This window comes from Crinia signifera, chromosome 1 (genome assembly GCF_055691185.1).
Source record: "Crinia signifera chromosome 1, ASM5569118v1, whole genome shotgun sequence".
NCBI classification, from domain to species: domain Eukaryota; kingdom Metazoa; phylum Chordata; class Amphibia; order Anura; family Myobatrachidae; genus Crinia; species Crinia signifera.
Window position 1 is genome coordinate 304,531,041 of NC_139217.1, and position 13,462 is coordinate 304,544,502.

The 13,462-nt window shown below is 40.4% G+C and overlaps 1 protein-coding gene across 1 annotated transcript in view; it reads right to left on the minus strand.

Annotated features, from left to right (window-relative positions):
- Positions 1 to 13,462, minus strand: part of CEMIP2 (cell migration inducing hyaluronidase 2) — a 93,593-nt gene that overhangs the window by 32,799 nt on the left and 47,332 nt on the right. The window contains exons 5-11 of the mRNA XM_083186091.1: positions 11,973 to 12,142; positions 11,074 to 11,262; positions 7,720 to 7,889; positions 5,832 to 6,041; positions 3,969 to 4,174; positions 2,556 to 2,625; positions 102 to 230 (exon numbers count right to left, since the gene is read on the minus strand). Of these exons, the coding sequence (XP_083042217.1) occupies positions 102 to 230; positions 2,556 to 2,625; positions 3,969 to 4,174; positions 5,832 to 6,041; positions 7,720 to 7,889; positions 11,074 to 11,262; positions 11,973 to 12,142 (1,144 nt within the window). The remainder of the gene's footprint in view (positions 1 to 101; positions 231 to 2,555; positions 2,626 to 3,968; positions 4,175 to 5,831; positions 6,042 to 7,719; positions 7,890 to 11,073; positions 11,263 to 11,972; positions 12,143 to 13,462) is intronic.

Sequence of the window (13,462 nt, forward strand, 5' to 3'; positions counted from 1 at the left end):
AATAAAAATACCATGTGCTGTTGAATTTGGTCATCTACATTTCTAAAAAGAATAAAATAAATAACAATCAATAGTAATTTATGCTGTGACGTGAGAGTTACCTTAAAATTGGAATGGACTCTGTTGTTGTAGAATATGCCGAGGGGTGTAAGCTCAGATTTGGTATCTGGAAAGAGCCCACTGGATTCGCCAGTTGAAGATTTATGGAACACATACCAGATGCCCGCATCCTTTAAAGAAAGAAAAAAGTTATAGTGTTAAGATTTATCCAGCACTGATTTCAGGTATTGTGGGTAGACATCAGGTTGCAATGCAGCACAAAAAGTTGTCCACTCACAATAAAAAAACAGTACCTAAGAATTTACTCAAGCAGCCAGGAAGATCAGAGCAATATTGAGAAAGGTGGGAGCTTGCAAGAGCAATTCAACTTTTTTTTTAAAGAAATGTAATGGAAGTCTACAATGTGTTTAAAAAAAACAATATTTTGAATTGCAATTATGGGTTTTGTTATTGTGTTGATCAACATTATGACTTAAAACATTGCAATAACAAACAGAAAGCTCAACACAGCATTTTAAAAAATGTGCAATTTTATACATTTTAATAGGTTTTAGCATAAAAAATATTTTGAATTTGAAGGAAACAGGCAATATAAGGGAAAGGCAATTTGTCCAGTCAATATTTGCCATATAATGCTTCTTTCTGCACTCATAATGGATTACCACATTTTAAGGGGGCAATTCGTAGGGAAAATATTCCACACTTATGGTAGATCCATACTTGCTGATTTTAGAGGGGAGGTGCCGTTATCGGCATACCACACCATTTCAATGGCAATTCGCCCCCTCACAACTAATTGAACTAATCCCTTAGACTCCTATTCTTACCAATTTTGTCCATTTATAGTAGGTGTAACATGATGGATATAAATATTTGTGAAAAGGCTATTTTTAATTATTATCATAAATTTACTACTCACTATTTTGGATTTCCATTTTTAGGATACACATTTTAGAAGATAAAAATTACAAGTAAATATGAAAAGCAAAATATAGCAATGAACCTAATTTTAAAGCCAACATTGACATTTATCAGTACTACATTTAAAATACTACTATTATTAGGAATAGCTTTGTTACAAATGTAAAAGATAAAAAATTACGCACGCAATGACTGATGTATACAGAATAGTGACTGACATTCTTAAAATTGTATTTATCAGACTGACATTCCTAAGCTATTTTGGACATAAAACTACTATTGAATTTACAATGGCCTCTTTATGTCTATGCTGTACATTTAAAGTCTTTACTGTCCAGTGTAAGATAAAAGCTCTTTCAAGTCATCGAGTGAAGCACAATAAGATTGCAAAGAAGCTATTTTGTGCTTAATACTCTTAATGAATAGCTGAAAACCTATACAGTAAATATAATATGAAAGGCATTGTGGGAAGCTGCATAAAGCCGTTGTTTCTGGTCTCTACAATAAAAATACAAAAAAAAAAACACACTATTGACTACAGTATTTTACCTATATATGAATTTCAATTATAACAAAGGTCAAAATGTCCAACTTAATAGCATAATGGAAAAATATGCTACTATAATAAAATAACCAAACTTACTAATACAAGTTAAACAATATAAAAAAAAACAAAAAAACAAAAAAAAAACAAAGACACAACAACATCAATCATGCACTCTTCTATGTATCCTAGGCTCAGTCAACTGGCCATTGACCAGACAGGCAATTAGGTAAGTTATACACACTTGCCAATCAGCCAGATATCACAACTGAAGGGCATTTAAATGTTCCTGCCCAGTTGTGATGTCAGTGTCAGCCGTCCCTGCAGACAGCATATGGGTGCTTGGTGAGTTGCCCATACAGATGCAGATGTATAACCATAACAGCTGTGTGGCAGGGCTGATTCTAATACATCTGTGAACGACATTGTTCACAGGTATAGAGTATACGCCCTCCAATAAATTGCTCACCGCTCAAACGAATGACCTATGTTTGTAGTGTGTACCCAGCATAACAGAAGCTAATCCTTGGGCACAAACCAAATTCTTAATCTGGAAACAAATCACTATAAGCCAACATGTGCAAACAATAATAAAATAACCTTTTAACACCTGTTTATAAAAGTACAAAAAATAAAAGTGCATAGCAATATTAAAGATTAACTCAGGCACCCAAAATATAGTCCCCGATACCCTACGGATCCACAATAACACGAGTGCGGGAAATAATGATCTGAAAACTGGACTTTTTCACCTAAAAAAAGTCTCTAATTTGATAGCCCAGTAATGAGCGGTCATACTGTATATCAGCTCTTCTTTTTTTTCCTGGAAAGCATATACCTATAAGAGTTAGGTATAGTGCCTAAAAGGTTCATCTTCTGTTTTTTCTTACCAAGTGCTGTCAAGTGCCCTATTCCAAAGCTACAGCAGATGACACTTCCGCAAACTCTGAAACTTGCATCCATTTAAAAAAAGGAAGGGAGAAGTGGGACCAGGGGGTGGGGGGGGGGGTGAACATTTCCTATAACTTACCTGAGAACCAGCCGCTGCATTGCTTATAAGATTATTGTTGGGATTTGCGATCCAGAAGGTTGATGCAGCCCTAAAATGTAGGACACATTAAAATAACCATACACAAAATGATCTAAACCAAATAAAATTAGCTACTTGTTTCCAGATCTAACCCGATTGTGCATTAAACTGTAAAACTCTTGATAGACATGGGGAGGATTCTAGACAAGTAACTAGGCTATAGAATAGTAAAAAGGGAGAAGTAGTAGAGACCACACAGATAATGGAAAGCAGTAAATTACTCATGGCTTGCATCCTTTACTTCACAATGGAAAGTGGTCTAGACTAAAGAGACCAGAGCACAGCTTCAGGACCCCACACAAGGCATTTTTTGCAGGTCTCCTGACAGAATCACAAGCTAAATAATTAGCGCCACCTGTGGATCTTTTTTTTTTTCATTTTGCTCGACCGCATATCACCAGGAGGGATTCAATGTACCACCTGGTGATCACCGGAAAGGGGGCGTATCCGCGTAAACGGCCGTGACTACCAGCTTGCTAAAAGTCTTCATCTGCAGGCTCAACTGCCTTTCTGTTTTAGGTTGTGATCCCAGTCCCTTATTTTCTACTTTATGACCCACTGACATTTACACGTGGCCCCTAAGTGTGTGGGTGGATATAATGTTTGGGGAAGTAGTACAACAGATAGCCTTTATGGAGTAATGTCGAATCAGGCCATTTTTAGCCACTGGGGGCTGTCACATACTTTTTTGTTGATTAAACGTGTTACTATACTACGTGTGTCCCTCCACTGATCCCCATAACCCAAGGGCATGCACTGGTTACCACTGCATGCCAAATACAATTTCTAGATTGTCAGTTAGTAGCCATTTGTAGGGCTTCTACTCCTTACAACCAAAACAATAGTAGCAAGCTATAAGAGAAAGTGACACACATGAAGTCTTTAAGCCTGTTTATAATATGGTTTGGACACACCTCTAGAAGGGATATGCAAGTTGCATAATAATCACAACCATGGGGGGGGGGGGGGGGGAATGAAACTTTCTATAGTAAGAAATACAAACAAATAATTGACCGTTTTTAATTAAAACCTAAAAAGATAAAAAAACTATAGAATGTTGCAGTGTGTTTAAGCTTTTCTGTATTATAACTGTACTAGATTTAGGCAGTATCATCCAACATTGGGGGAGGGCGAGGAGTTAAAGCAGAATTCCAAGTATAACATACAGTAAGCTTTCATCTGAACATACAGTTCTAATTATCATCAGTAAAAGAACCATTCATACATTAATCTAGTAACTGAATAGAAATTTACAATGTAATTCAATCATTATTTTATTATACAATGGCTACTCCTGCCCTAAACTTTTACACATCCAGAAAATATTCTCTTGTAGCACTGCCAAATACTCACATGCAGTCAGTGGCTGGATTAGGGACGTAACTTCCATAAACTTTATCCCGCATGGTCATACATATACTGTTATTTCGGTCTGTGGGTAATAAAGTGCCTGGCTTAGTCACAAGCCCCAGGTTGTGAAACAGAGTGTTTCTTTGTTCTATGCCATCCTCTAGGAAGAAACAATGCCCCAGTGTGTCGTAGCCAATTGTGTCCTTTATCTGTGGAAAATAGAAAATGTGACCACAGTGGCAATTACAGATAATTATTTAGCGTTTAAGCCATGTTAGCGGCACGCGGAGGCTTTACTCACCATTATAAAAAAAATAAAAAAAACGACAGTCACGCAGCCTAATCTATCAAGAAAACAAATGCACCTATATAAATTACACCTCAGAAAGGGAAAGACCGCAACGCTCATGCTGTGACATCAGATTAAAAATGTTCCAACATACATATATGTGGTAACCACAAATAAATCTAATTTTAAACAGCTGTCTAAGAAGTTGTGCTGGCAAAGGAACACTATGAGCTCTGTTTATTGCACTTTAAATATTGCAACCGTATGGCCATAATAGGTTGGTTTCAACAATCAACTCCTGGCACTGACAATACTGCCTCACTGCCAACCAATTGGCCGGCCTGTAAGATCTATAGCGCTCAAACTAGTATGTCAACACCATTTGATTTATTATTTTAAAATATCAAGCAATTTTCATATTTAGATGACTAACAGAGATGGGAAAGTTATTCTACTTGAAGCTACTATGTACACAGCTATGCTTTTGGGACTGTAATATTTTTATTTCCTCTATAGGGGTCAAAAAGTAGTAAAGTGGAGAGTGATGAACAACCAGCTACTAACTGTCATTTTTCAAACCCAGCCTATAGCACGATTGGCTGGTGGTTTATTACTCTCCACTTTATCATTTTATGAAACCGTACACCTGGCCCTAGGTATTATATCTTTTTGTTTATAAATTTTGGTGTCAGCACAAGTTGTCCGTAGACTATGAATATAGAATTTTTTTCATGGCTCATCACCTCTGATGGAAAAATATGTAAAATATGTAAAAACTAGCGCTGGGAAACTTCCCCATCTATTTTGTATCATCCCTTTACTTATGACTATTATTTTTGGCAATCCTTTATACCACTTCCTGCCTTGTGAAACAATTGTGTGCCTTCCTAATACAGAGCATGACATGCTGATTATGCTAATATATGTAAATTGAGTAAAAAGACATCCACTGCATTTTTTGTGACTGCTTTCGACGTCATCAATCATTTAAGTTATCAGGTTACTCAGGGTGGTCATGTAATTCACACTTCTGAAGTCAGTGAAATTGGGCCGACACACTCCTTTATTCTGCAACACTGTCTGGGTGTGGATTAATAGACAATGTCTAGAGAGTCAATATATGTCGTCCACAAAAGGTCAAAATGCAATAGGGTCGACAGGGTCAAAGGTAGATACATGAAGAGGTCTGCATGGACCCCCAATTAGTGTGACAGGTCTGCAGTCTGACAGGCCGTCAATCACCAGAGACGTATGGCTTTGTGTACTTCCCTGAATTAGGCCATATATCATTATCTTTATCTTTTTTAAAGATTCCCATGTCAAATAAGTGGTTTAAAAATGTAAGTTGTTTGGGTCACTCTCCTGGTATGTCTTCCTATGTTCTCTTGAGATTAGATAGATGTGCAGTGCTTTTCCCTGGACTTGCAAACTTTATTACGTCAATAGGGTGAAAAAAAACGCATGTACAGCCAAGTGAGGGTAGGTGCGCAAATCTGTTACTCTAACACTGAGGTAATGTTATATGCAATCCCTTAACAATAAAGAGAAAGGAGACCCCAGAGACACACTATACATACCAATAAGCCATTTGTTGCATGGACAGTGACACATCTGGAAAAGCTGTGATGAATAGCTAGGCCTTCCACATAAGTGCCTGCACGGTAGCCACCCACTTCATCAACATCACCACACAGGTGAAAGTGGACAGGGTAACTTCCCATTAACTGTTGCCCCATGTGTTTCATTTCAACATTGGACAGATGTACAGATGAGAAATTCCGGAGTATCTACCAAACAAAGCATATATTGTTTAGTTCATCAAACATAAGAGTATACATCAAAGCAGCTTCTACTGCCAAGGAAGAATAATTTTAAGCTGAAAAAAATGTGAATTTCTATATATAGAATTTTTCATTATGACTTCAGATCCTCCAATTATATTCACAAAGCATTTATGGCCGCTGCTCTTTTCTGTGGGACCCTACATCGCACGCATTTTACCTGACGTAATACACTGCATAGAAAAGAGCACTGTGATCCATCTTCCAGAGGTAGGAAATGTAAGCGCAAAGTAGAAAAAAAAATATTTCTGGTAAATTAATAAGTACATATATTGCCCTCAGCAATTATTTAATGTGCTGCAGAGTACAGTAACATATAAAAATAACTATAGGAAAACCAGCATTTGGGTTTTTAACTCTTTCATAGACAACCAAGAAGCTATCCTCGATTAGCTTGGCATCATGAGAAACTGCTTCTGACTGGCTGCCCAGCTATTTTCTAGTTAACTTCACCCCATTCATTCTAGTCAGCATTACAAAGTGGTTTGCTTTCTATTTACAGAGAAGTTGGGTTTTTTTCTTTCGTTTGTGGCAACTGTGGAATCTCCAACTGGTGACTAGGTGCACACTGGTGTATGAGTCAAAAGTTTTAGAATTTTTTTTTTTTTTACAGTTTTGAATTTTGGGGGCAGATGTATTAAGCCGTAACAAGAGATAAATGCAAGAGTGATAAGGAGAGATAAATGTCCAGCCAATCAGCTCCTTACTGACTTTTTTCAAACACTGCCTGTAATATGGCAGTTAGAATGTGATTGGCTGGCCATTTATCTCTCTTTATCACCCTTGCATTTATCTCTTGTTAAGGCTTAATACATTTGCCCCTTGGTGCCTAAGGAGCATTAGCATCTGACAGGGATCCATGCATTTCAGTTTTGGGATGCCACACTGTATGTGCGAGGTCTCATCATTTATACCATGACACTGCTTGATGACAGTCCAGCCTGTTTCCCTCTGCCATCAGTAAAGATTCCAGAAGGCTGTTGGTCCACCTGTTTCAGTGGCAAGCTGCATATGAATGTCACTGTTAGAGGAGTTAGTGTAACAGGGGCATACTTAAGGTACCCATACACTGCTGCGACGTCTCGCAGCAGTGTTCAGACACTCAATACCCTTCCCGGCGGCAGGGACGCATGCAATCCGTTGTGATGGATCCCATGCGTTCCTGCTTCCCGCCCGCCTCACCGCCTGGAGGGAGATCCCAGAACGGGTGGTCGGACGGCCAGCCAATCCGCGCACCGGCCCCGACTGCATGTCAGGGAGAGGCGATTTGGTCTGATTTAACGGGCAGATTGGAAACCAGTAGTAACATCACAGGATTTCCAGTTTGTGAAACATTGTACAGAGATCATGAGCCAAGAGCCACACATGGCAGGACAAGTCTCACTGATAGTAAGAGTAAGTGCATGGCCTCCATGTTTACAAATGTCTGGTTTCTATTATGCACTTCAGACAGATGGGATTAATAAAAAAATTGAAGTGTAAGACATAAATTACTAGCAGAGAACCAAGCCTAGTAAATGTTATGCATATTTGTACTCATGTGATGCCTCAATATACAATAGCATTGTGCAGTTTTATAAGCAAACCATCCTGTTTTGCCAACAAGGTGAAAAATTATAAAAACCTTAATATGTCCTCCAAAGGTGTCATAGCTGAAGAACTGGCACTGGTTGTCCCCATAACAGGTCTTCTCCATTTCTCCTTGGATTACAATGTTCCTTGTAAGGTCTCCCACTTCTGCTCGCATGTCCAAACCATCTGAGATTTCTCCCATATGGAAATAGGTGGGTGTTTCTAAAATCAGAGGGGAAAAAAAGGTACTTCAGATGATCCAAAAATGTAAATAAAAAGATAATAGTAAGCTGGTACAGGCATGTGTACATGCAGGTACTACCTAGCTTAGGGCTGGGCAACACCGGCCCTCCAGATGTTGATGAACTATACATCCCAGGATGCTTTGCATTAGTTTTGCTATGTGGCCATGCTGAAACTGATGCAAGGCATGCTGGGATGTGTAGTTCATCAACATCTGGAGGGCCGGTGTTGCCCAGCCCTGACCTAGCTAATGGGGGAACTCAGGTGATAAAATTTTATTTTTGCAGTGTTAACTTATCGCCCATTAATTTCATTCATCATCTGTTAGAGCAGGGGTGTCAAACTCAAATTCACCGGGGGCCGCATCAGCAGTTTGGTCACCCTCAAAGGGCCAGTTGTATCTGTAGGACTATGTGTCCACACTTTATTATCATAAATTATTGTCACTGCATTCAATTATTACTGTTTTTTGTAATAATGTAAGTAATAACTAGCAGGGAGATTGGCTGGGGGCCTGGGACAGGGCACAGTGACGTGACGTCAGATCACCCAGCAGGTGACCTGGGCCTCTGGGTTCTCAGGACTCTCGCTAGAGTTCTGGACTGGTGGTGACAGTGGGACAGATAATGAAAATGACCCTGGACACAGGCAGCCGCACTGCAGATTTGTGGGCTCAGGCTGCGGCTGTGTGCTGCTGGCCTGGCTCTCTGCCTGCCCGGCCACGGACTCTGGACTGGACAGACTGGTCTGGACAACAAGAGACAACACAACTGTGCCCACCCCACTGCCGAACTTACAGTAAATATACTGAACCAACTGATGCCACTGCTGTGCAGCGTGGCACCACAGGCAGGAGGCAGCTCACCGCCGGGCCGGCGTCCAAGTCCGACAGGCAGCCACAGCAACATGCAGGTCACGGTGTCACTGGCACTGCTGTCAGGCGGGCGCGTGTCACACATGGCTGCGCCGTAGCCGCTGCCCGCAGGAGGAGCCGGGGAGGAGTCGGGCACGTCACACAGTGACACTAACAAGTCTGTGTCCACTGTCCTGCCTCCCTCCTCCTCCCAGCGAGCGCTGCGGCGGAGTGACTGTCACCCGGCTTCCTCACGTTGTTATGTTTGTCTCTCAGTCTCGAGTCGTCATGTGAGTGTCAATGAATGTGATGTGACACTCACACTGTGATGGCTTCCCGCAGTAATGTAATCTGCGCCAGGCGGGGGTGGGTGGCGGCGGCTGCGCGGGCCACATGACGAGGTCTGGCGGGCCGGATTTGGCCCGCGGGCCTTGTGTTTGACACCCGTGTGTTAGAGGGTGTTAAATTATTGTGCAAACCAAATGAAAGTAGGTGTTAAGTTTTTAACCCGATAAATCTTGCTGGGTTTTTCACATGTTAAGCATAGGTGAAAAAAACTGTATGTTAAGGGATACTCAACCTGTACTCAAAAAGAGAAACTAAGATGATAATAGGAGTCTATTAGTGGCTATAGCTGGTATGTTCATTGTCATCTTCCTGCATTGTTGCATTTGTGGTTTTGGGTATAGTGTTAGTCCCAGGTTCTATCTGTGCATTGTTGCACCCATAGGGTCTATAACCCCATATAGGTAGATTGTGTGTTCGCATTATTGCCCTCTTCTTGCAGTGTTTCCAAACTCCTGCGGGCAGCCTTTTCCCCCTTAAAGTTCTGGCGGCACTGGTCTGAGGCCGGAACTAATCTTACCTCACAAACGTGGCTGTCATAGGCGAAGCCTTAAGCTGCCCATACACGCTGCTAAGCGTGCTGTCCCGATGTGTGCTTTGAGGTGCGCGCTCCCGCGCACCTCATCGCACAGTACAAAAAGTATGTGCTTGCACATACTTTTTATACTTAGGTTTCATCACATTGAATCGCATTGCATGCACAACGGATGCACATGCAATGCAATGCAATGCAATGCAATGTGATCCGTGCTAGTACAGCATGGAAAGCACGCCCACAAAGCAGCATGTATTGCTGCCCATACACGCTGCTTTGTCAGCGTGCGTTCCGTGCTGTACTAGCACGGATCAAATCGCATTGCATTGTATGTGCACACGTTGTGCATGCAATGCGATGCGATTTGATGAGAACTAGGTACAAAAAGTATGTGCAAGCACATACGTTTTGTACTGTGCGATGAGGTGCGCGGGAGCGCGCACCTCAAAGCACACATCGGGTCAGCCCTTACAGCAGCGTGTATGGGCTGCTTATGGGCTGCTTTAGTCCGCAGGAGGCAAGCAAGACTGTTGGATAACTGCAATGGGTACCGCAGACTCAGTATGTCCTAACAACACTCAATACCCGAACCATATCAATTAACACATTTTCTTGCATTTGGAACATTTTCACCATACAAATGACGTCATTACTGGTCATGTTAAGAAGAAAATGTGTTAAAACCTATGGAGAATTATATGGTTTTAACTTTACCTAAAATGGAATTGGGTGCAAACCACTTTTCAACAGAAAAACAGGTGATCACCTATAATTGAATTCCCTACTAAAAAGGCTCATTTAACATTAAAGCTCTTCAGCTTCTACAAGTTTCAAACCATGTAAAGAAGTAGAGAATTTGCCCATAGAACCTAAGCAGCTTTTAGCCAACATTTGTCAAGTACGTTTTATACAATGATAGTTTGAAGCTGCGTGGTTGTCATAGGCAGCGTCTCTACTTGAATGCTTTAGAAGGATTCATACATCTCCGCATTAGTCAATTAAATCAACTATAGCATTCACTATGGAATGCATAATTTCTTAAAATCAGACTGTTACACCTGGATTAACAGGAGGATTATGGGAATAGATTAAGGCAATTGCTTAACAGGACTCCGCCGAGAGAAATAGCAGCCGCTGCCTATTCAATGCTGCCCTATCAGACAGCATTGAAGGCAGATTCCGACAAAACAGATCAAACTTTAAAAAAAGTCGGATCTGTTTTGTCAGTTTTCACAGACACGCCCACTTTCTAACAAACGACAACCTTAACATTGAATTACAGCTGTCGAGTGGAGCGAAAAGCAGCCTGGGATTTTGACTGTCGGGACGTTCCCACAGTCAGAATCACGGATTGAATACATTTCCCCCTAAATCTGAAAAGGATTTATGATCTACAAGTGATCCATAAATGTAATGTTAATTTGATTTACCTTTTACTTTAACCTGAAATTCATTACATTCTGGACAAGGGAGCAGAGTAAACTCTTCAGCTTGATACATGGAATAATCAGTGCTTGAAACAACAATTTGGTCCCCAGGCTGCCAACTACGAGCATTGTCCATGAGATCTAACACAACACCATCAACAGCCTCCACCCTGAAGCCAGAAAAGGATTTACCTGAATAAAATAAATAACTACATGAGAAAAAGAGAAAGCGTTGAAAACAAAAAAAAAAAAAGGCAAAAATGACACATTGGAAAATCGTATTATAAAGATAAGTAAAAAGCCCTGAAGGGTTCAATTACTTAAGAAAAGGGATGTTGCTGCAGACTAGAAAATGTCATAAAGAGTGATAGTACTCTAAGCTAGTCATATATCCTTATCTACATCTGGACACGTGTTTTATCATAGAACACAATACATGACAGCTGAAGGGGTTACATTTCAAAGTAATGTAAATAGAAGGAAACTGCTCTTAAGAAATGACAGAAGTACACTGGATTATTTATGTGCAATCTGGGCCTCTGTACAAAAGGAAGCGGCCTATTGACTTCCTGTATAACTTACATTAAGGAACACACTATTAAATTAGTAACTTGAACACTGTATATATATATATATATATATATATATATAAAATAAAATGCAATCTGGAATAAATAAGAGTTCCTGAGCGCAGTGACCATGTTTGTGCTTTCATCATAAAAGAAGTCGATATTAAAAACAAGCATCTTGCAAAATATGACCACCACAAGACTATGTCCTTAATGTGTAGCTTAGGCAAGCAGAACTTAAAGTTGACATCACCATTATTGGTCTGTTCTGATGCTCATAATTACTTTCAGATGGACATTAGTCTACAATGCTGGCACAGCGAATATACTTGCCATCTTTCCATTCACTATATGCAACTACAGCAAATCTCTGTCCGTCCAAAGTGGAGAAAATTTTGACAGCTTCTGCCTTCCCTCCAGTGCTGTGGTTTTCATAGACTCTAATATTCTCAGCACATGACGAATTACCCCCACCAATAACACTGACAAGGGCCCAGGCATCTCTGTACAAAGAAAGAAACAAAATGTCAGCCAAACAAACATGCAGAAGCAAGGTCATTTCTAAATACTTCTAGGCAACCCAACCTTTTCGCTTTATATACACATAGCTCTACATTATATCCCATCTGGCTAAGATTATCTGAAACCAGTCTCGGGGCCAGATGCAATAAGCTTTAAAAGTGATAAAATTATAAACAGCCAGCCAATCAGCTCCTGTCTGAAATTTTTAAAACACAGTCTGTGACATGGCAGGTTGTCTGGCTGTTTATCACTCTCCATTTTATCACTTTTGAAGCTTAGTGCATCTGGCCCTCTGTATACAAATTAGGGGGAAAGTTACTAAGATGGGAGTTTATTTCACATGGGATGTTGCTATGGGCAACCAATCGGATATTATTTAATAGGTGGTAAAAAAATAAGAAGCAGATTCTGATTGGTTGCCCATAGCAACATCCTATGTGATATAGAACTCCCATATTAGTAAATTTCCTCCTTAGAGGGTCTAATGGACTTCAATCTGCAGAAACAACTATTCTAAATTTGGCAGGTTTTTAGAAATTAAGTATATATTAATATACTGTGGCTTAATGGTTTGCATCACTTCCTCACAGCGCTCTGTCACAAGTTCAATCCCCAGCCATGGCCACATCTGTGTGACATTTCACAATATTCTGTGTATAGTGCTGTATAAATTGGTGTTGCTAGATAAATAAAATATTAATACTATACTACAATGTAAGGTAGAGACACTAAGCTGGGCATCGCTAGGGTGACTTTTCCCCTCTGAGAAGTCACCCATGAACCCCCCCTTATATTGCATGTGATCCCAGCCAAGTCTGCTCGGAAGCAATCCCAACAGATTAGGGACCAGATGCACTAAACTTCATAAGTGATAAAATGGAGAGTGATAAACAGCCAGCCAATCAGCTCCTATCTGGTATGTCACATACTGTGTTTGAAAAATATCAGGCAGGAGCTGATTGGCTGGCTGTTTATCACTGTCCATTTTATCACTTTTGAAGCTTAGTGCATCTGGCCCTGTTTCTGCAGCTGGTGTGACTCACAGGCTCCGGTCCGATACACAAAGGACCATGAATCTCATCGGACCTGCTGTCAAATCACATGCAATTTACACACTTCATGTGACGGATCGCTGCAATCATATCAAAACAGCCCAAATTGCATGTGAAATGCCTTAGTGTATGGTGGTTTAAGGTAATCTCCCAGATTAGCAGAGGATTGCTAGAAAGACGTAAATGTGAACACACTTGCAAGGGAGTTTGAGCTCTTCTTTACAGACGGACCCTAAAAATAACTATTGT